Genomic DNA, 24,736 nt, shown 5'->3' with positions numbered 1-24,736 from the left:
TCAAAGTCAAGCATGTGTTTAAGCATCCTTCCTGAATAGGTCCCTAATTATGCAGGACCATGGCCTAGGAATGCTTTAGTAAATTGAGGCTCTAGTGTGAGACAGTTGAACAATTTCTCTCTCACTAGCCAGCTGAGATCCAGTGGTCAGAAACCTGTGTGATTCTCACTACCAGGTTTCATTTTAGTTCCCTAGCTTAAGGCAAATGGACCTACTCTTCTGTGTGCCTAGGAAGCTGAGATGCCAGCAGTTAGTCAACTAAAATCTTATTGTTGATTATCTTGAGCAGAATTATAGACCTATCATAATTATATCTCCTATTCTTCAGCACTTACTCTTTTGACATTATTATGTTCTTCACTGAATCAGATATTGGATATAAAGTTACTGCTATTATGTTAATCGTTGCTAATTTAAGCCACTGTCAAGCAATATCAGAAGAGTATATAATAGATTAGATTGGTTTGGTTTGGGTTTATTTGAGAAACAATTCCCATTGGCATCTTGCTGATCCGGATGGAGATGTCAGTTTCTGCCTAGATCCAAATTTATTCTTGATAGATAATGTCACCGCTAATAGCTTTTTATAAAAATTGGAAAATTCTATTTTTTTTAAATTAAAAGTGGAAATCAAGTCCAAATATACACATTCTGTAATAACTTTGAGATACATTATTTAGTTTAACTTGTAATGGGTTTATATGGCAGCTGCATTATATGTTACATTTCCTTACGTTTGATAAGGAAAGGCCTTGAGGCTTTCTTGAGGCACTTTTCTTCTACCCTGCCAGTGACTGTCTGATAGCAATATAACAAGTGACTTTTTTTCTGTTTCACATCTATATATAGAAGGGAGAACTATTTGCTGTGAAGTTACTCTTTAGTTGTTCAAGGGAGCTCTGTCTCTGTCTTTAGTTTATCAGTTTCATATAAAACAAATTGATTTTTTAAAACATAGTGTCAAAACTTGATGGAAAATGAGTTTCATGAAATGCAGTGGTGCATAAGACTAAGCAACTGTGTATTGTGTGACTTTGTGGCCTCATAGAATTCTGGAGCACACTTCTGTGGTAAATGGTCAGGTTAATCTCAATATATATTTTAGACTGAAAGTTGAGATTCTGGAGTCTTGATCTGTATATTTAAATTAGAAGCATGTGTGTGTGTGTCAATGCACGCACACACAAATAATTCTCAATCTGTGCATGTGGTTGCTTGCACCCTTTCTCTGCGAGTGTAAGCACGTATTTTAGCTCTTCTAGTTCTGAGAAAAACCTTGAAAAAGTGAACTGAGTTAAAACTAATGCAGTGTTGTCTTTCTGTAGGCCTGAGACCTGTTCAACCGCCCCCTCCCCCCCCCCCCCGCCCTCATATTAAACCAGTTTTGGATGAAACTCCGGGTGTTTGGTAGGGAAAGGGTGAGGGTGCCTGAACTGACCTGGTCACACCTTGAGCCCTGGCTAGGGTATAGGTGAAGTGCCCTAAATTGAGCGGGTAACATTTCTGAGGCTTCAAACAGCCTGAAACAATAAAACTGAGAAGTGTAAAGTGTCCCATTCATCCCCGTTGTGTTGGCTCTGAGACCTAATGACGATGATTGTATTCATTTGTGTATTCACTTGTCCTATATCCAGTTGCCAGAAATGTCATCTTTCTTCTCTGTTAAATGTATGCATTGTTCACACAAAATGCTGCAACATACTGGAAATTGACTATGCATGGACAATGTAAAATAAATATAGGGACCAGTGCTCTTACTGTATTACTAATATAAAGATAGAGAGACAGACCGAAAGAGAGAAAATGTAAATGGTAAAATGAAGCTTCCCAGAATATCCAGTCTCACCAAGGCCAGCTTGCTTTGGAGTACATGAGTCCTTAAATATGACTTAAACTTCTTGTTCAAATAGTCAGCTCTCTGTTTTAAAAAACAACTAAACCTACTCAGAAACCGAGAAATTAAAAAACTCTATCTATCACAGTATCATTATCTTAGTCCCAGTTCCACTATCAATTTTTGAGTCCAGTACTTCAAAAGCCATCTAATCAGGCATAGTGCTTATTACTATCATTATACCATTTTTACTCCTGTGAATTGCTCATAGAGTAAGCATTCCATGGGACTATTTGTGGTAGCAAGCGCTTTGACTGGTAGTAAAGCGCTTTGACTGGTTGTGTGGAAAACATATTTATAATCTTTTGTTTGTTTCATGGGTGAAAATAACTTCTTGGATGGATCACTTATAGACACTTTATGAGTCTAACTAGAATTATTCATGAGAACTCAGACGCTAGCCTTAGCAAATTCCTTCACATGGTGCTGTTTTGTGGATCGCGGGAGTTCTGTCCTGTAACAATAAAACAGAAAAAGTTCCTTCAGCTTTTATTCTTGCACATTTTGAATGTCACCCTGGCTGGTGCCTCTCCTACAGAATACCTTGCGTTTGCTGCCACTGTTGCCTGTGTTGATGTTTCTGTATCCTTAATCACTAGTTTTCTCCATTTAAGTAGTTTGTCTGGAACACAATACGCTACTATTATAACAAATAGCATCCTCTGAAAAGTAATTGAGAGAGTGAGAAAAGAAAGCAAAAGCTAAGCCTCTTTTCTTCGTCTTTCAATGAATTCTTGGACCCAGTAAGTTCTATCAGGAACAAAGAAACCATGATTTTCTGAACACAAAGGACATTAAAGCATTTCTGGATGTTACACGTGTTACTACTCGCCATTAGAAATCTTGCACTAGTTTACTTGAAGACATTATATACTCATTGAATCAGATATCAAATCTGTTTGTGTGCTGGGCTACCACAGTCAGAAAATTTTAATGAAGAATGACATCCATGGGCATGTGGGAAGAGGAGTGAGAGATGAAACACTTCAGTAGATCTTGTCAGTGTTGAAAGTGGATCAGAATAAGAAATATTGATGGTTTTAAAAGCAAATGGGTAGGAGCCATCAGTCCCAGATCTTTCTCCTGTGTCCAGATTTGTAACAGTCATGTCACAGTAGATTGCCAAGATGCTGAAGGCTGAGGCATAAGAAATTGGAAAGAATATACAGGATAGATCTCGGATAGTTCTAGGGTCTTGCTCATCATTGTCCGTGAAGGTATCAGTATCTTGCTAAGCCTAAACAAACCATCTCAACTTGACAAAATTGGATATGCATAGCAGACCACGGATCAATTCACTTATAGGTATTGTCAGGACAATAGCATCTCTAGATTTAGAGTTACTGTATTTAGTGGTGGTCTCCTTTCCACATCTTTCGATGAAATAGACCCTAAACCAGGGGTTCTCAAACTGGGGGTCGTGACCCCTCAGGGAGTCACAAGGTTATTACATGGGGGGTCGTAAGCTGTCAGCCTCCACTGTGAAGTAAACCACACTTCACTTCAGCATTTATAATAGTGTTAAAAAAAATGGGAGTTTTTAATTCATAAGTGGGGGGGGAGTTGCACTCAGAGGCTTGCTGTGTAAAAGGGGTCACCAATACAAAAGTTTGAGAACCACTGCCCTAAACCATGTGGCTGCATTTTGGTGTGACCCCAGCCAGCGCTGTCCATAGGGGGGTGGAGGGGCTGGGACATAGGCGCCAAGTTCCTATCTGCCTGGGGTGGTGCTCAATTCAATATGCTTTTCTGTCGATTCAATATGCTTCTCTGTCACTATCTCTAAAATCCAGTACCTAGAGTCCTGGAACCATCTGTCCTAAAGGAGTCCCTTCTTTATATTATATTTATATTAACTCATGAGTGGAGTTCATCCTGCTGAACAGGAGGTTGCCGGTAGAATAAGTGCATTTTTGAAACTCCAGGACTAACGGTTCATTATTAAAATATACTAGTTCTTAGCACTTATCTACTGGTTGTCATCCGCTGATCTCAACATCTTTTTCAAAGGCAAATAAGAATCACAAGATCCATTTGACAACTTAGGAAACCAAGGCAGAGCAGTTAGGTGACTTGTCCAAGGTGTCACAGGAAGTCAAGTGGCAGAATTGGGAATAGAACCACACATCTTTTGTTTCCTTGTCTCGACCCCTGTCTGCTAGAAAACACTGGAGGCACGGTCATTTTGAAAGGTAAAGTTCTCCTCCTAATAGCAGTTTCAGTGAAGGAAGTGTGCAATGAGCAGGCAGGACCATGTCCCAGATAGCTAAGGGTACATTATCAAAACACAAGAATCCCCATGTTTTGAGGCCCAGGTGGCTTGATACCCATTGGACCTGCAACTTGGAGTAAAAAATAAGAAGAGGAACAGACCCCAACAAAGAAATCATCCCCCGACTTTGGAGTCTTTTGGTTTTAGATCTATCACTTATCACTTGCCACCCATGGAAAATTCCAGGAGTCCTTTCACCTAAAATGCTCTCAGATATCAGGCTCTTGACTTATCTGGAAAGTATCTGTTTTGCATTGTGCAGGCATACCTTATCTTTCAACAGTTTGTTCACCTGTCAACAGAAGTCTGAGTTCCTAAAACAGGGCCAAGCAAGTTCTTTATTGATGGACATGTTCCATTGTCATTTCAGGTTGCATGATTACGGTGCAGTTGAGGAGTTCTCCAAAGAAATTACAAGTCTTTAACTAATCTTATTTTATAATGTCCCTATGCTTCTTCATCACTTGCATTGTTTTCCTGCTGAGAAACTTCTTAAAAGTACTGTCTGAAAAATGAATACATTGCTGGATTTTTTTGTAATTAGGGCCTGAGTTACCTGCAAGAGTGGGAAAGTGATGAGAAAAATATGGGCTGCTGATTGATTCCAGTAGCTTAACAAATATTGCTTGATTAGGGAATGACAAGGCATTTAAATTCTGGAGATTGTAAATAATAAAAGAGCTGAGGGAACTATCTTAGATTTATTTTGCCCTGACTATCTGATGTTAAGGTTAATCAATATGGAGAAGTAAAACCAGGATTTCAATGAAATGTAAAGGTTGACAGAAACAGCAGTATTATCTCGAAAACCATCTTTTTTTTCTATTTATAATATAGACAAAAGAATTGATACTCAGTATTGAGCTGAACATTCATGAAAGCTAAAGTGAAGTTGCAGGTAGATATGGAAGGTCTGTATTTTTAAATGCAGCAGTTACACATTATAAATCTTTCCTGCATGGCCTATAACTGAAATTATAACAGTCTAAATGAAAAAGATTCTGAAACTTGTATATATTCGTTTAAGCTAACTAAAGCTACTGAGCACCAGTGAGGATAACTGCATGAAAGGTAGGCACAGAGAATGCCTAGTTTCAGAAATTTAGAATGTGGTTTTTAATATCAAATCGTACAATACTGTAATAGATGAAGACAGGTCATCAGCTGAATTGCACCTACTTTAGAGTACCAAAATATGTGTGTCTTGTTCTCAGTGTATTCCCTGTGATTGGACAATTGTATAACAGGAAATAATTTTAGCAAATGTTAAATGTGGTTGCATATAACCTATAATTTCTCTTTAGATGGAAGTTATTCTCTTACATCATGAAATTGAAAGGTTAGAAACAGTGTGGTTACAGGAAAGCACTTGAATTACTGCATTAATACCCTTTTTTTTTTTTTTTTTTTTTGACGTGGGAGGCGTAGGGTGGCTGCTTCTTGGGCTGTGAAATGCTAGGCTAAAGAAAGGTACTTGATATTAGAGCTGTGCTCAGTGCTTCGAGTGAGACTTGAAACTGCTTGAAACTTGCCTGCTTCTGGGTTCTGTCATTAACGTTAAATTAATTTTGTTCAGATGCAAGACTTGGAGTGTGTACACAATGGGAGTTGAAACAAACTCATGTTTACATAGAGCCCTGAGACCCCCAAACTCCCTATTTCATACAATAGTAACCAGTAGATGTTTACTACTTGTGCAGTTAGATCCTAATCCAAAGACCATTGACGTTAATGGAAAGATTCCTATTGACTTAGTGTACTTTAGATCAGGCTCTTTGGGTACAATCCTGCAAGATACTGAGTACCTCCTACTGACCTCAAATACCAATGAATTCAGTGATACCCAAGGCTCACACCATTGTTCCTTGTGAATTCACTGGGAGGTAGGGGTGCTAGCTCTGAATTTCATGTTACTGTGGTTTTTAATATTCAATAGTTTAAAGTATTTAAATTTGTTCCCCCCCCTTTCTTTTTCTCTCAGGCTAGTCCCGCCCCTATAATAGTCAACACAGACACCTTGGACACAATTCCCTATGTAAGTATAACATTTTGTTTCCTCTTTTTGTAAACAGTTGAACTTACAGCTTGGTCTATCTTGATTCCCCCCTCCATTCCACCCCCCCACCCCCCCGTAAAATTCTCTTCACTGCTTATCAGATACACAAAACATTAGTCAAAGGTCTGCACAGAATGTTTCTTTAAATATATTGTATTTATTTTTTTTTTAAATATTAAATGGATTGTGTGGTTTAATTCTTTCCCAGTTGTAGAAATTAGGGAAGGCAATAAAGTCCGGAGACATATAGTGCAAAGTAGTAATTCACATACCTAATTTTTCTATGCAACAAAGTTTTAACAAATCAAAACTAACTTTCTTTTGAAAAATATTGTGGGTTTATTGTGACTTTCCCTTTTCCCAGTGCAGCTGTAAAACCTGTTTTATTTGTAGATCACCAAATATTACTAATACCAAGAGTTTTTTGTTTTGATTTGGGATTTTTTTTTTCTGAAGAAATTTCCAGCTATATAAGAGAAGTCTGTGTCTGAATTTCTAGTATCAGATGGAGGGGGAACACCTTGTCTCAACCCTTCATCTGTTTATCTGTATGTCTTTTTTTTAGATTGGAAGCATTTTAGGGTGTTTCTGTATAGCACTTGGCATGTGCTGGGCATTGCTGTCAGATAAGTAATACTAGTTAAACTTTTAACTAATAGGAATGTCATTTTATTTTTTTAAAATAGACAAATTAATGCTCAGTGTTTATCCTTACCCTTTTGTGAAGAGCTTTTCAGAGGTTACTGTGTGTTAACAAACGACAGTGGTGATAGGCTCAGATTCCAGAAAGAACTGTACCACAACAAATGCATTTTTCCAGGATCTAGCTACTTACAAAGTGAGTTCTTACTGTATAAGTCTCTCAGACTGGAATCAATTTTCAGTACAAAGCTGGTACCTGCACGCTATATCCACCCACGCAAACAATATCCTCACACTCAACTCTACAGGGAATATTTAAAAATGAGCAGTGGCAACACATTCTTTCAGCTCTATATGCAGAACCAAACTATAATGAAGGAGAGTGCAGAACACAAAAACACAAAATAATAAAACCAAAATACATTGTGCAATGTGTGCAAGTAATGAAAATACAAGCAAATTTCATAGTGGCTACACTGAAGGATTGTTCTGGTTTTGTCCTAACTTATTAGTTAACGTCCTATTTCTGATCCACTTTTTTCCACTTTGGAAAATAAGGGCTGTATAAACCCAGAGGAGTTCAAAACTTGACCCTCTTGGACATTTTATTTGTTCAGTTAAAAAACGTGTTCATCACACTGGGACTAGTTCAGAAACCTAAAGTTGTCTTGCAGTTATGCTGTAATTCCAGAGTACTTATTACAGGAGAGCAAAGGGGCCAGAATTACTTTGTGGGTAAAATTTTGCAAAGTTTTTACAGTTCTTCATTTCACCTTTCCAAATGTTAGTGTTATCCAACTTTTGAATATACCATCGTTTGTATTTCTTGCACTTGAATGGAAATCCTAATAGCATATAGCATGCAGCTATATAATGTCTTTACTTGTTTTATTTTTGCAGTTGCTTATTCAAAATTACAAAATGTCATTCAAATCTGAATTCATCTGAAATTCAGTGCCAGCATACTAGCAGTACTTTTTGACGCATCTACTTGGTGGGACAACTCACATGACTGGAGTACTGTCATGGATGGTTATAAACTGTTCAGGAAGGACAGGCAGGGCAGAAAAGGTGGGGGAGTAGCCCTGTATGTAAGGGAGCAGTATGACTGCTCAGAGCTCTGGTACGAAACTGCAGAAAAACCTGAGTGTCTCTGGATTAAGTTTAGAAGTGTGAGCAACAAGAGTGATATAGTGGTGGGAGTCTGCTATAGACCACCGGACCAGGGGGATGAGGTGGATGAGGCTTTCTTCCGGCAACTCGCAGAAGCTACTAGATCGCATGCCCTGGTTCTCATGGGTGACTTTAATCTTCCTGATATCTGCTGGGAGAGCAATACAGCAGTGCACAGACAATCCAGGAAGTTTTTGGAAACCGTAGGGGACAATTTCCTGGTGCAAGTGCTAGACGAGCCAACTAGGGGGAGAGCTTTTCTTGACCTGCTGCTCATAAACGGGAAGAATTAGTGGGGGAAGCAAAAGTGGACGGGAATCTGGAAGGCAGTGACCATGAGTTGGTTGAGTTCGGGATCCTGACACAGGGAAGAAAGGTAAGCAGCAGGATACGGACCCTGGACTTCAGGAAAGCAGACTTCGACTCCCTCAGGGAACGGATGGGTAGGATCCTCTGGGGGACTAACATGAAGGGGAAAGGAGTCCAGGAGAGCTGGCTGTATTTCAAGGAATCCCTGTTGAGGTTACAGGGACAAACCATCCCGATGAGTGAAAAGAATAGTAAATATTGCAGGCGACCAGCTTGGCTTAACAGTGAAATCCTAGCGGATCTTAAACATAAAAAAGAAGCTTACAAGAAGTGGAAGGTTGGACATATGACCAGGGAAGAGTATAAAAATATTGCTCGGGCATGTAGGAATGAAATCAGCAGGGCCAAATCACACCTGGAGCTGCAGCTAGCAAGAGATGTCAAGAGTAACAAGAATGGTTTCTTCAGGTATGTTGGCAACAAGAAGAAAGCCAAGTAAAGTGTGGGCCCCTTACTGAATGAGGGAGGCAACCTAGTGACAGAGAATGTGGAAAAAGCTAATGTGCTCAATGCTTTTTTTGCCTCTGTCTTCACTAACAAGGACAACTCCCAGACTTCTGCGCTGGGCATCACAACATGGAGAGTAGATGGCCAGCCCTCTGTGGAGAAAGAGGTGGTTAGGGACTATTTAGAAAAGCTGGACGTGCACAAGTCCATGGGGCCAGACGAGTTGCATCCAAGAGTGCTAAATGAATTGGCAGCTGTGATTGCAGAGCCATTGACCATTATCTTTGAAAACTCGTGACGAATGGGGGAAGTCCCAGATGGCTGGAAAAAGGCTAATGTAGTGCCAATCTTTAAAAAAGGGAAGAAGGAGGATCCTGGGAACTACAGGCCAGTCAGCCTCACCTCAGTCCCCGGAAAAATCATGGAGCAGGTCCTCAAGGAATCAATCCTGAAGCGCTTACATGAGAGGAAAGTGATCAGGAAGAGTCAGCATGGATTCACCAAGGGAAGGTCACGCCTGACTAATCTAATCGCCTTCTCTGATGAGATTACTGGTTCTGTGGATGAAGGGAAAGCAGTGGATATATTGTTTCTTGATTTTAGCAAAGTTTTTGACACTGTCTCCCACAGTATTCTTGTCAGCAAGTTAAAGAAGTACGGGCTAGATGAATGCACTATAAGGTGGGTAGAAAGTTGGCTAGATTGTCGGGCTCAACGGGTAGTGATCAATGGCTGCATGTCTAGTTGGCAGCCGGTGTCAAGTGGAGTGCCCCAGGGGTCAGTCCTGGGACCGGTTTTGTTCAATATCTTCATAAATGATCTGGAGGATGGTGTGGATTGCACTCTCAGCAAATTTGCGGATGATACTAAACTGGGAGGAGTGGTAGATACGCTGGAGGGCAGGGATAGGATACAGAGGGACCTAGACAAATTGGAGGATTGGGCCAAAAGAAATCTGATGAGGTTCAATAAGGATAAGTGCATGGTCCTGCACTTAGGACGGAAGAACCCAATGCACAGCTACAGACTAGGGACCGAATGGCTAGGCAGCAGTTCTGTGGAAAAGGACCTAGGGGTGACAGTGGACGAGAAGCTGGATATGAGTCAGCAGTGTGCCCTTGTTGCCAAGAAGGCCAATGGCATTTTGGGATGTATAAGTAGGGGCATAGCGAGCAGATCGAGGGACGTGATCGTTCCCCTCTATTCGACATTGGTGAGGCCTCATCTGGAGTACTGTGTCCAGTTTTGGGCCCCACACTACAAGAAAGATGTGGTTAAATTGGAGAGAGTCCAGCGAAAGGCAACAAAAATGATTAGGGTTCTGGAACACATGACTTATGAGGAGAGGCTGAGGGAACTGGGATTGTTTAGTCTGCAGAAGAGAAGAATGAGGGGGGATTTGATAGCAGCTTTCAACTACCTGAGAGGTGGTTCCAGAGAGGATGGTTCTAGACTATTCTCAGTGGTAGAAGAGGACAGGAAAAGGAGTAATGGTCTCAAGTTGCAGTGGGGGAGGTTTAGGTTGGATATTAGGAAAAGCTATTTCACTAGGAGGGTGGTGAAACACTGGAATGCGTTACCTAGGGAGGTGGTAGAATCTCCTTCCTTAGAAGTTTTTAAGGTCAGGCTTGACAAAGCCCTGGCTGGGATGATTTAATTGGGGATTGGCCCTGTTTTGAGCAGGGGGTTGAACTAGATGACCTCCTGAGGTCCCTTCCAACCGTGATATTCTATGATTCTATGATACTTACAGCAAGGACCTATACATTATAGTTATAACTCTGTAATATATGAACTTTGTTCAGACATCTGTGACTCGATAGGTACATCTTAACATCAAACTATCATTCATGTTAGAAAAGCAGCTGTTAATGAACTTGGTAATTATAAACAAAGCACAAAACAATTAAATCCCCAAACCTTAAATGGGCAACAGTTTAGAAATTCTTCATTGTCTATGAATATTAATTATAGGGAGGGCTCATAGGACGGCCTACTATTAAGATTGCCCAATACTTCCCATTATAGACCCTCTTTTCAGCTGCTTTTAAGTGTGGCAAATGTTCACTGTCTGGGCAAAAAATTTCCCCCTCACAGTTTGCTACCTCCCCAGACTCCCTCCTAGCCTCACTCACTCTTTGTTACCTGCCGCCTCTGCTCCACTTGAGCTAGGGTTGCCAACTCTACTTGTACAAAACCGAACACCTTTGCCCAGCTCTCTGCCCCACCCCTTCTCCGAGGCCTTGCCCCCACTCACTCCATCCCGCCCTTCCTCTGTCGCTCGCTCTCCCCAGCCTCACTCACCCGCTCATTTTCACCGAGCGGGCTCAGGGAGTTGGGGTAAGGGTGCGGGCTCCGGGGTGGGGCAAGAACTGAGGCATTCAGGGTGCAGGAGGGGGCTCCAGACTGGGGGGGGTGGAGCTGAGGGGTTCAGAGTATGGGGGGGACTCTGGGCTGAGGCAGGGGGTTGGGATGTGGGAGGGGTTATGGGCTCTGGTGTGGGGCCAGGGATGAGGGATTTGGGGTGAATGAGGCTGCGTCAGGGGGTTGGGCTGTGGGGGTGCGGGAACGTTGAGGGCTCTTGGCAGAAAGTGAAGATCATGTAGGATAATGACTGATGATAAAGGACATGCCTAAAGATTCTCCCATTTTGGCTCTAATTCAAGAAGTTACTTAAGCACATGCCTCACTTTAAGTTTGTGAGTAGTGCCCTTGTTAATAGGCATGTTTTTATGTGACTTGATGAATTAGAGCCTTTGTGCCTAATGCAACATTACAAAGTTTAAACACCAACACTGTTGCTATTTCTTGTTGGCCATTTGTAACTTAGTATAAATTCTGGCCTTTTATAGCATGTAGAGTCCCCCCTAAAAAGATCAGGACCCTACTGTGTAAGATGCTGGAAAAAGTAGTAAGGAAAAAACAATTTAGGGCCCAAATTCTTCAAATACTTACACGTATGAGTAGTTTAATAAATAAACTGTTTATTCCAAAATGCCTTTGTCCCCCTGCTCGATAATATGTTGTTACATGTCCACACTGATTTTTTGTATTACCTCCTGATTTTTACAGAGAATTTGGTCATACCCAAAACCTTAATAAAAGTATATTTCTATTACTTTTGTTTCATTGAGCTGTAACACTTCTAAAGGCCTGATCTGATGCTTTTGGAATCAATGGGAAGGCTCCAGTGGGCTTTGGATCAGACCCAAAGTGCACAGGAACACTTTTCTTGTCTTTTCTTTTTTTATATCAGAAGTATTTCTCAGGGCAATAAGAACTAATGAGCTGACCAGAAGCAGACTTTGTCTTTTTACCCATCATAACAATGATTGATAGAGGGAAAGAAATCTCCAGGAGATGTGATAATATCCCTCTAAAGCATATTTGCCCTGAAACACAGCTAGGTTCTTTTTATAGCTTCCTTATTGTCACTGTAAAAAAAGAAAATGTTGCAAATGATGCTTCCTCTCTCAAACTGTTTATGGCAGTGTATTCTCGGAGGGTGATGAAATGCATGTGCCTGACAGGGAATGAACTTTTCTTGTAACAATTACTGTGGAACATGAAAGGAATTTTGAGGAATTTGATAGACCAGTGTTCAGGAGGTGGTAGGAGATGTGGCAGTTTTGCCATAAGCAGATTTCAGAAGCTTTAAGATTAATTCTTTTAATACCAGTTTTATCATTCAGATACATGAGCTATGTTTTCTTTCAGTTAAGATATTTGTTGAGCAAAACATAAAAATATTTAATCTCTTCCTCTTGGAGGCCCTCCATATAAATTTAAATCCAAATCTTTGGGTGATGCTGACCGATATTGTCTTATTGTTTCCTTGTAACCCCTCCCCCTTCCAGTCTGTCTGCATGTATCTGTTGTCTCTTTGGTGCAGGGTCCATGTTTTAACCAATTTATTTGAGCATAAGCTTTCGTGATCTACAGCTCACGAAAGCTTATGCTCAAATTAATTGGTTAGTCTCTAAGGTGCCACAAGTACTTCTTTTCTTTTTGTGAATACAGACTAACATGGCTGCTACTCTGAAACTGGTCCATATTTTGTTTGTACAGTGTAGGCACCTTCTATAGTACTGGACCAGGACTAAGGATCCTAGGTGTTATGGTAATACATATAAATAATAACTTTGATGATGTTTTATACCTGCCCAAGCACCTATAATTTTGGAATTGCAGTAGTAGATAATTGGTATTTTCAGATGTATAATGCTATTCCTACAAGTTCACAGTCTTCCTAAGGTTTTCTCGTGAAAATGACTCAAACACCTAGGGATCATTTGTGGGTAGGTACCAGTAAAGACATAGGTATGCAAATCCACACTATGAGAAAACTCGGCACCTTGATGTTTGTACCATCGGTGAACTTCCAGAAAACCCCATCCTGGTCACTATGGATGTAGAAGCCCTCTACACCAACATTCCACACAAAGATGGACTACAAGCCATCAGGAACAGTATCCCCAATAATGTCATGGCTGGTGGCTGACCTTTGTGACTTTGTCCTCAACCACAACTATTTCACATTTGGGGACAATCTATACCTTCAAGTCAGCGGCATTGCTATGGGTACCCGCATGGCCCCACAGTATGCCAACATTTTTATGGCTGACTTAGAACAACGCTTCCTCAGCTCTCGTCCCATAATGCCCCTACTCTACTTGCGCTACCCTGATGACATCTTCATCATCTGGACCCATGGAAAAGAAGCCCTTGAGGAATTCCACAATGATTTCAACAATTTTCATCCCACCATCAATCTCAGCCTAGACCAATCCACACAAGCGGTCCATTTCCTGGACACTACGGTGCTAATAAGCGATGGTCACATAAACACCACCCTATACCGGAAACCTACTGACCGCTATACTTACCTACATGCCTCCAGCTTCCATCCAGGACACACCACACGATCCATTGTCTATAGCCAAACTCTAAGATACAACCACATTTGCTCCAATCCCTCAGACAGAGACAAACACCTACAAGATCTCTATCAAGCATTCTTACAACTACAATACCCACCTGCTGAAGTGAAAAAAACAGATTGACAGAGGCAGAAGAGTACCCAGAAGTCACCTACTACAGGACAGGCCCAACAAAGAAAATAACGCCACTAGCTGTCACCTTCAGCCCCCAACTAAAACCTCTCCAGAGCATCATCAAAGATCTACAACCTATCCTGGAAAATGATCCCTCACTCTCACAGATCTTGGGAGACAGACCAGTTCTCACTTACAGACAGCCTCCCAACCTGAAGCAAATACTCACCAGTAACCACACACCACACAACACAAACAGTAACCCAGGAAACCTATCCTTGCAACAAAGCCCGATGCCAACTCTTTATTCAAGTGACACCATCATAGGACCTAATCACATTAGCCACACCATCAGGGGCTCGTTCACCTGCACATCTACCAATGTGATATATGCCATCATGTGCCAGCAATGCCCCTCTGCCATGTACATTGGCCAAACGGGACAGTCTCTACGCAAAAGAATAAATGGACACAAATCTGACATCAGGAATCATAACATTCAAAAACCAGTAGGAGAACACTTCAACCTCTCTGGCCACTCCATAAAAGACTTAAGGGTGGCAATTCTGCAACAGAAAAGCTTCAAAAACAGACTCCAACGAGAAACTGCTGAGCTTGAATTAATATGCAAAGTAGATACCATTAACTTGGGTTTGAATAGAGACTGGGAGTGGCTGGGTCATTACACATATTGAATCTATTTCCCTAAGTTAAGTATCCTCACACCTTCTTGTCAACTGTCTAAATGGGCCATCTTGATTATCACTACAAAAGTTTTTTTCTCCTGCTGATAATAGCTCATCTTAATTAATTAGCCTCTGACAGTTTGTATGGCAAATTCCACCTTCTCTGTATGTGTGTGTGTGTGTGTATGTATGTATGTGTATATATAATCTTCTTACTATATGTTCCATTCAATGCATCCGATGAAGTGGGCTGTAGCCCACGAAAGCTTATGCTCTAATACATTTGTTAGTCTCTAAGGTGCCACAAGTACTCCTGGGTTTTTTTGTACCATGTACCATGTTCTTGGATGTCACCCAAAATGTTGCAGACCCATTTTATTGTGATCTGTGGAGTTTTATATTGTCTTCACTTTAAGTATTATATTGCTCGTTGTCCCCTACTTTTAAGGGTTCTGTAGTGCTCTAGACTTGCTGTTATGCTGCTTGGCAATTCTGTTTCCAATAATAAGGAACATGAGAATTATGCTAAAATACTTAAATAGCTACTTTTTTCACAAAGATACACTGTGTGTATGGTAACACCCATTGTTTCATGTTCTCTGTGTATATAAATCTCCCCACTGTATTTTCCACTGAATGCATCCGATGAAGTGAGCTGTAGCTAATGAAAGCTTATGCTCAAATAAATTGGTTAGTCTCTAAGGTGCCACAAGTACTCCTTTTCTTTCTAAGGATTTAAGCAACTCTCAGTACACATCTCTGAGTTTTTATCTACAACATAACCAGGAAAACCAAGACTTGATATCAAGGAGGAAAAGGCAAGGAAAGAAAAATGTAAAGATCAGAAACTTTCAGACCTTTATGTATAATAAGAGGCAATAGAGGACACTCACCAATGGATTCCACTGAAGCTGCCTTTAGTATAGTATTTGCATTCGCCTCATACATGAACCTGACTACTAACTCTTGATCAATAAAATAGGAGTGAAACCTTCAACTAAATTTTTACTTTCATGTTGCATTGTTTTTTTAAAAAAAACTTGTTATAAACTACATTGTCTTTCATTATTTAAAACATATTGTTTATGCCAGAGGAACCGTAACCTTTAATAAAAATATTAGCCATATGTTGATTTTACCAATGTCCGTGTAACTCAGAGTGTTGTTTCACTGAAGGATATTTTACTAGAATTTGGGAGTATGAAAGAGTAATGATCTGACATTTGGAATGTATGCTGTGAATGTCTGATGTGAATATCGGTGAAGAACTAATGAAAGAGAGGAAGAAAGACCAAGATAATAAAAATAATACTCTGAAAATGAACAAATGCACAGGATCTAATAATATCAGCTCCAAAATGCGATTGAGAAGTCTTTTACAAAATAATCATTCCCTTTCACTCAGTCCTTGCGAGATAAACAGACTTCATTCTTTTCCATGTCGTCCATGCTGTAAATACACATTTAGAACATAAAATATTTGTTTTTCTTTAGACAAAACCATAACGTCTAATTCTAGCACACTTTTTCTTGTCAAATCCACAATAGTTTTCGAAAGAGATGTAGAGTGGACGAGATGGTACAATGAGTTAATTAGGTGGTAACTTGAAGATACTTTCTACTAACTCAGTAATAACTGTGATCACAGTTGAGCCGCTCATAGGCCAAAAGCCAAGATTGTTCAGTAGCTCTGACTGGGGTTACTTCCAAGTTAAACGAAAGCATCCCTCAGTAGTTACTGGCATAGAATAATGCTTCTGTGATGACCTCTATCCAGGGCTTAAATTATCAGAGATTTTCTTTGAGCCCACCATGCTCTCCCCCCATTCGGGGCAGGAGGTCTCAGAGCTTTACTCCAGTTGGTTGGGGACGGGTGTCCCAGGGCTCCCGTGAGTTTGAAAATATTTACTGGACCTCCGCTCTGGACGGCTTCAGCTGAATTTAAGTCCTGCCTCTATCTGTTTCGGAATCAGCCGCCACATTAGTAATTGAGTGTGGATCTTAAAACACTTTACAAATATTAAAGTATTAAATGATTGGTTTTCCAGCTGTGGGGCATGCCTCCCTGGGGGGTGGTGACGAGGTTTTGGTGGGGCAGCGAGCAGCATAGAGCAGAGGTCCTTCTCAGTCAACTCCATCCTGCAGGCCCTGCCTGGTGACGTGGTCAGGAGACTGCTGTCATAACCTGACTGCAAATCTTGCAGAGGTTCATGGAGGGGCTTTGCTCAAGTTTGGGGCAGGTAGGCAGGCAGCCTTGGGGTACCTGTGAACGTGCTCTGTGGGGCCACCAGGCTTGGCAGGAGGGGGAAGGAGTCACTGCAGGTTCGCCTCACACTGTCAGAAAGCAGCAGGGCGGAGGAGGCTTAAGCCTGCCCAGCAGCTGCAAATGGTCTCACGGGGCTTGGCAGTGGGTAAGAAGTGAGGGCATCTGGGTACCAGTTTCTTGTTCCTGACAGGAATGTGTATAGGGGCGAGGGGGAGAGTGAACTGTGGGTGCCCCTTCCTTAGCACCCCCTGCAGGCACCCAACATCCCCTGCCTCCTGCTCTCTCCAGCGCTGCCATGTTAGCTGTCTGGCCTACCCTATGCCTGCCTCCATGATCTGGAGATGTGTGGAACAGGAATCTCCAAAGGGTGACTAAATAAAAAACATCTGAGAACTTCTGAAATCAGTCTTGCATGGTGAATTAATACCTCTGTTCTAGAGATGGGGAAGCTGTGAGAATATATGTCTAGTGAGCCTGAGTACAGTAATGAATCAGGATGCAAGGATTTGCATAGTGTTTCACAGCTGAAACCACTGCAGCGTTAGCAGATCAGAATAAATGGGTTCATGTATTTGTATGGATTTTAAACATTACTGCTGCGAGGTAGGAACGCGACAGGCTCCCTGCGCTTTGATTTGTTGAAACCATTGTGTTTCAGTGTAATAGAAGAAAAAAATCAGCTTTTTCTGTTTGGAGTTCTTATATGAAAAATGACAAGTAAAGATTATTTTGATTTTAGTCTAGCCCTAAGGATCATTTACCATCCATCGTGTTGAAGCCAGTACATCCCAAACTGGCAACTCTGCCAATTGATTAATAGGCTGGCTAATGAAACTGTAGGGGCAGATGCGAAGGCATGGCTGGGGAGGGCAGATTGTGCAGTGCCTGTGTTAACTCTTCTTGGCTCCAGCCAGGCCACACCCTCATTTTATGAGCACAGATGTTCAGTGTGCTCCCCAATCTTAGCATTTTGCCAAAGTTACATGATTAACCTCCATTTTCATACCCTGCACCCGCTCCCATCTCCATGGTTGCTTCTTCTCTGCTCTCTCAACCTTCACATATATCTGCCTAGATATTTAAGATCCCCTGCACAGTGAGCACCCCACAGTTTTAAATGTATTTATCCTTACAACACCCCTGTGAGGCAGGGCTGTTCTCTTATTCCCATTTTACAGATGGGGAACTGACGCAGAAAGACTAAGGGCCAGATTTACAAAAATATTTAGATTCCTAAGGATTGGTATCTAATGGGACTTACAAAAGCACCTAAGGAAGTTAATTGCCTAATTCCCATTGAAAGTCATTGGGATTTAGGCTCCTAAGTGACTACGGCACTTTTGAAAATCCTACTCTGCATCTAAATATCTTTGTAAATCTGGCTCTAAGTGACTGGGATAAGATCACACAGGTGAAGAATTAGGGAATTGAATCAATGTTTCCCAGATTCTAGTCTTGTGATCTAACCCCTGGACCATCCTACTGCAATTTGTCCCTCACTCTCTGGCCTAGTCTGCTACACCCTTACCCTCTTCTCCCTAAAACACACTTCTTGTGGCAGCTGCCATTCCACAATGAAACGATAAAATGTAATTAAAAAGCAACAAGAAAGCCATATGTAACTGATGATGCTGGTCAAAAAATGTTGAGCAGAAGATTTTTCATCCAAAAATAGTAGTTATTTTAAAGGCAAATTTTCATGAAAATTTACCAACATTGTTGAAAAAATTTCATTTATCACAAAAATTGTGCCTTTTAAAATATTTTATTCAAAACATCATAAAACTGTTACTAAAATAGCAGTTGAAACTTTTCATTTACTGAAAACTGAGGTAAACAACATGTGAATAGCAATTTGATTAAATTTACTTTAGGAATTTAAAAAAAAATCAATTTCCTTTAACGGATTTCCTTAAAATTCTAGAAATGGCTCCATTTTAAGCAGTTTGAAATTAAAATGATTTTGAATATTTTTTATGAAAATGATCTGTGTATATTTCAACCCATACTAGTGTCTAACAACTCACATGCTGAATATCGCTGCATGTTCAAACCATTTTTCTTGTTCATCCCAGCCTGCTCGTTACCTCATTGAGTTGTTAGCTCATTGGGCATGGAGACTTTCTCCCTAGTTGTCTGTGTAAAGCATCTGTAACAGTGTCCTTCTTTCTTAATTATGCTAAGTACACTGTGAAAGGGAACATTCACCAGCAGTGCTGCTTAGCGGTCAGGCTGGGTTGTGGCAGATTGTCTTCCTCCTGGGTATTCCCCTTTCTGACTATTGGTCAGCTGTGCAATGGTCTGTTCTTTTAGCAACTCAGCCCTCTGGCCAGGTCACACAGTTAAGCCTGCCCCTTTAGGGGTACACGTAAGGAGTCAAACTAATGTGGACATCTTCAGAAGTCAGCAAGGGCTTCCCACTAGGTCGGGGTCTTCAGTCTCTCCTTTGCAGGCTTGGTCAGATCAGTGTCTCCACTGCTCAAGCAGCAAGAGCTCCTGTAGTGCTCCTTCCGAGCAGTTCAGAGCATAGATTAGATTAGATCACCTCACCTCCCCTGTTTGCCTGCCTGCCACTGAGCTACTCTGCGTCCTTTTTGAAGATGTACCAGGTGGAGAGGGGTGGGACTGCCTGGGCCCAGAGCAGCTTCTTAACCCCTTTTTTTTCCCAGTGTGAGGTTTATATACTCCATCACATACTGCAACCAACTTCTTCCAGAAAACCTGCCCTATTTTGTTCAAATAAAGGGAGAGGGTTATTGACAGATGACACATTCTAACACCACATTCCACAGGCCATTACCCTCTGATCCCGCTGAGGGTTACCAAAAGAAACTACACCATCTGCTCAAGAAACTCCCTGAAAAAGCACAGGAACAAATCTGCACAGACACACCCCTAGAATCCCAGCCAGGGGTATTCTATCTGCTTCCCAAATCCATAAACATTGAAGTCCTGGATGCCCCATCATCTCAGGCATTGGAACCCTGATATCAGGATTGTCTGGCTCTGTAGACTCTCTCCTCAGGCCCTACACTACCAGCACTCCTAGCTATCTTCGAGACACCACTGACTTCCTGAGGAAACTACAATCCATTGATGATCTTCCAGAAAACACCATCCTGGCCACTATGGATGTAGAAGCCCTCTACACCAACATTCCACACAAAGATGGACTACAAGCCAACAGGAACAGTATCCCAGATAATGTCACAGTAAACCTGGTGGCTGATCTTTCTGACTTTGTCCTCACCCACAACTATTTCACATTTGGGGACAATCAATACCTTCAAGTCAGTGGCACTGCTATGGGCACCTGCATGCCCCCACAGTATGCCAACATTTTTATGGCTGACTTAGAACAATGCTTGCTCAGCTCTTGTCCCATAATGCCCCTACTCTACTTGCGCTACATTGATGACATTTTCATCATCTGGACCATGGAAAAGAAGCCCTTGAGGAATTCCACCATGATTTCAACAATTTCCATCCCACCATCAACCTCAGCCTGGACCAGTCCACACAAGAGATCCACTTCCTGGACACTACGGTGCTAATAAGCGATGGTCACATAAACTCCACCCTATACCGGAAACCTACTGACCGCTATACTTACCTACATGCCTCCAGCTTCCATCCAGGACACACCACACGATCCATTGTCTATAGCCAAACTCTAAGATACAACCACATTTGCTCCAATCCCTCAGACAAAGACAAACACCTACAAGATCTCTATCAAGCGTTCTTAAAACTACAATACCCGCCTGCTGAAGTGAAAAAACAGATTGATAGAGGCAGAAGAGTACCCAGTACTACAGGACAGGCCCAACAAAGAAAATAACAGAACGCCACTAGCCGTCACCTTCAGCCCCCAACTAAAACCTCTCCAGCGCATCATCAAAGATCTACAACCTATCCTGGAAAATGATCCCTCACTCTCACAGATCTTGGGAGACAGACCAGTCCTTGCTTACAGACAGCCTCCCAACCTGAAGCAAATACTTACCAGCAACCACTCACGACACAACAAAAGCACTAACCCAGGAAACCTATCCTTGCAACAAAGCCCAATGCCAACTCTGTCCACATATTTATTCAAGTGACACCATCCTAGGACCTAATCACATTAGTCATGCCATCAGGGGCTCGTTCACCTGCACATCTACCAATGTGATATATGCCATTATGTGCCAGCAATGCCCCTTTGCCATTAAATTAAGCTTGAATGAAGCCTGGGAGTGGATGGGTCATTGCACAAACTAAAAAACTATTTCCCCATGCTAATTTTCCCCCTACTGTTACCCGCACCTTCTTGTCAACTGTTTGAAATGGGCCATCCTGATTATCACTACAAAAGGTTTTTTTTTTCCTGCTGATAATAGCCCACCTTAATTGATTAGTCTCATTAGAGTTGGTATGGCAACCCCCATTTTTTCATGTTCTCTGTGTGTGTGTATGTGTGTATATATATATATAAATATCTTCCTACTGTATTTTCCACTGCATGCGTCTGATGAAGTGGTTTTAGCCCACGAAAGCTTATGCCGAAATAAATTGATTAGTCTCTAAGGTGCCACAAGTACTCCTCGTTATTTTTGCACATACCTTTAGGGCAGTCTCAAGTTTTTGGTGGTTCACCAAAGACCACTTTTCCTTTTCTTGTGTGTTTTGTATGCACTCTGTAGGCCCTGATTTCTCTGTCTCATATCAGAAAGATATTGATTAATTAAAACTTTTGGTGCTGTTGACATTGATCTGTGCCTTGTTAAACCCTTTTCAGCTAGGCAACTTGAAAAAATTTTCATCATGTGGCAGATTGTTTTTGTCAATCTGCCTTTCTTTGAACAGAGGGAAGGGAAGGGAAGGGCCCTCTATTCTATTATACCATACTTACATTCTTCTATTATACCATACTTACATTCCAGCCTGCAGGAAATCATAAAGGGACTAGTTTAATTAGCTTTGTTTCTCGGTTCAGTGACTTGAAAACCTTTGGTTTGCCAAGCTTCAGTTGTGGGAATTAATTTGATAGGAGACATTAATGGTACAAAATGAATTCTTCTGCAGTAGCTTAAGCAAAATTAAACATGGGTAGGAGTTTGTTCATTCTGTATTCTTTGGCTATAAATTTTAGTTCCTTTTTATAATAGGAAGCATTCATTTAAAACTGTGCGAGTCACCTCAGTTTCCCTGATGCAGAGTAATCCTCATTTAGTTCTTTTAAGAATTTGTATAGGTTCTAAATGGCTAGTTCTAACCTAATCCAGGATAAACTCATACATCATTCACTGAAATCAGGGGGAGCCTCACATATTTATCTGAGGATTGAATGTAATCTTTAGCTTCTTTCCCTTTCTTATATGTTTCTTGTTGGGCTAAATCCACTTAGATGTATTGATATTATTTTTAATCAGTTAAAATATTAAGCGCTAGAAGCATGTGTCCTGGCCTATAGTCTTTTCTTTCTTCCCATATTGCTTTCCATCATATTGCTCTCTCCTTCCTACCCACATGGAGCAAGTGGGTGAGGAGGGGACATAGAGGTGTGAGGATTGGGTGATGTTTTGGCTCTCCTCCCCACCAGCCAGGAGATCTGAGAAAGCACGAAAGTGTGTGTGTGTGGCGTGGGGGGGGGGGGAGTTGCGCCCTTTCAAAGGCTGCAGTAAATGATTTCCCTCCAACTTTGTGGGCAAGAAAGCAATGAGAATATGAGTCCCACTTAGTGCCACTCAGGGCTCATCATGGGTCAGTACAGCTGCATGCTGCCTGTTACTCGCTCAATTACAAGCTAGCCCCAGATGGTAAGCTCTTTTGGTGCAAGGATGCAGGCTTAATATATTTTTGTGAAGTGCCATGTTCTGTATGGCACTTTATAACTAATGAACATGAACTTTATGATGCATGCATACCACTTTTAAGCAAACATATAGAGATTTAGGTAATTGGAGCATTAAAATCCTGAGCTAAAAGGTTCTGATCTGGAATTTCCCAAAGCATGGCATGGCGTCCGTTAATAAGATGTTTTTTGGCCCTTCTGTTGTGGTGTAGTCTTTTTGTGCTCTGCTAAATAGCTGCTGTGTTCTACCACAGAGGTAGCTACCTTTCATCGGTGGCTGAAGTGATTTCTATATACTACTTATCCACCTCACAAGAATATTTAGAGGATGGATTTAGTTAATCTCAGTTTAAAGCACTTTTTGATCCTCAGAGGATAAATACTTTGAACAAACTTCCCCTTGGAGTCTGGCATGAGTAGAAGGACAGTCAGCTTATAGTTAATCTTAAACTTCTGAAATTCAAATGCAGGCAGTCACACACTAGTTCAATACAGAATTCTCTGCTTTGCTGATCTAGTACTGCCTCCAAATGTTTTTATTGATTTAGGCCTCAATCCTGGAAATGAGTGTTCACATGATTGTGGACTTAATAACCTTGAAAACAATATGTTAAAGGGATGCAATTTTTGGCCTTCATTCCAGTTGTCATGATTTTGATGGAACTCCCTGTTTTTAGAATAATGTTAAGAGCATAATAGGGATATAAAAACGAAAAAAGGAAAACAAAAATACAGAAAGGAATTTCTGACTCAAATTTATTTTAGTTCTCTGATGCCTGTTGTTTTTTCTACCTTGCTACCAGTGAATGTCATACTTCTTTCTTTTAAAATATAGCACATTAAAGGGGAGATTTTCTAAGTATCCAACAAATTGATTTTCTAAAGTATCCATATGCCCCATTGATTTTTTTTTCTATAAGGTTTGTGCTCTTATGTACTTTTGAACATCTCTCCCTCAATAAATGTGTGTCCTAAGCACATACCATTAACCAAGGAAAATGTTTAACAAAATATCTGGCTAATCATTAAATTGCAAATTCTAAATTACATTTTTGGGGGCCTATTTTAGTTTCCGCAGGAATGAGTATGCCCTTGTATGTTTCAAAGCTAGGGCCCGGTGCTCCCCCAGAGTAGTGCTGTGGGAGAGAATTCAGTCAACAGACACTGGGGGGTAGAGAGGGTACAGATGGAGATCCCCTTAGTAGAGGAGTTCAGATTAACCCTGAGCCTGACTGTACTCCTATCAAAACATAAGACTCCCCCTATTCCCTTTTGATAAAGCCTTTTTCCAGATGTGATTACAATTAAGGCCCAGTCCTGTAAATGTTCTTAATTGTAAGCAGCACAGTCATAAGTATTTGCAGGGTTGGGGCCAACTATGCAACATACTGCTGGGGCCAAGTGTACAAAAACTCCTCAGCCCTTGCCCAAAATCACTAGACTGATTTAGAAACTGTCAAGGTTCCTTCCCCACTCTGAACTCTAGGGTACAGATGTGGGGACCTGCATGAAAACCTCCTAAGCTTACTTTTACCAGCTTAGGTTAAAACTTCCCCAAGGTACAAACTATTTTACCCTTTGCCCTTGAACATCCACTGCCATCACCAAACTTTATCTGGGTTCCTGAGAAAACGTAGTTTGGAAACCTCTTTCCCCCCCCCCAAATTCCTCCCAACCCTTGCACCCCACTTCCTGGGGAAGGTTTGGTAAAAATCCTCACCAATTTGCATAGGTGACCACAGACCCAAACCCTTGGATCTCAGAACAATGAAAAAAGCATTCAGTTTCCTTACAAGAAGACTTTTAATAGACGTAAAAAAGAATCACCTCTGTAAAATCAGGATGGTAGATACCTTACAGGGTAATTAGATTCAAAACATAGAGTATCCCTCTAGGCAAAACCTTAAGTTACAAAAAAGACACACAGACAGGAATATTCATTCTATTCAGCACAGCTATTTTCTCAGCCATTTAAAGAAATCATAATCTAACACATACCTAGCTAGATTACTTACTAAGTTCTAAGACTCCATTCCTGTTC

The 24,736-nt window shown here is 41.2% G+C and overlaps 1 protein-coding gene across 7 annotated transcripts in view; it reads left to right on the top strand.

Moving 5' to 3' along the window:
- The window catches only part of DLG2 (discs large MAGUK scaffold protein 2), a 1,498,860-nt gene that overhangs the window by 931,462 nt on the left and 542,662 nt on the right, over nucleotides 1-24,736 (top strand). For all 7 annotated transcript variants that reach the window (XM_077807758.1, XM_077807786.1, XM_077807801.1 and 4 more), the window contains one exon: nucleotides 6,148-6,201. In XM_077807758.1, coding sequence (XP_077663884.1) covers nucleotides 6,148-6,201 — 54 coding nt within the window. The remainder of the gene's footprint in view (nucleotides 1-6,147; nucleotides 6,202-24,736) is intronic.

This window comes from Eretmochelys imbricata, chromosome 1 (assembly GCF_965152235.1).
Source record: "Eretmochelys imbricata isolate rEreImb1 chromosome 1, rEreImb1.hap1, whole genome shotgun sequence".
In the NCBI taxonomy this organism is placed as follows: Eukaryota; Metazoa; Chordata; order Testudines; family Cheloniidae; genus Eretmochelys; species Eretmochelys imbricata.
Note: the sequence above shows the minus strand (reverse complement) of the source record. Positions and strands in the feature narration are given on the sequence as shown.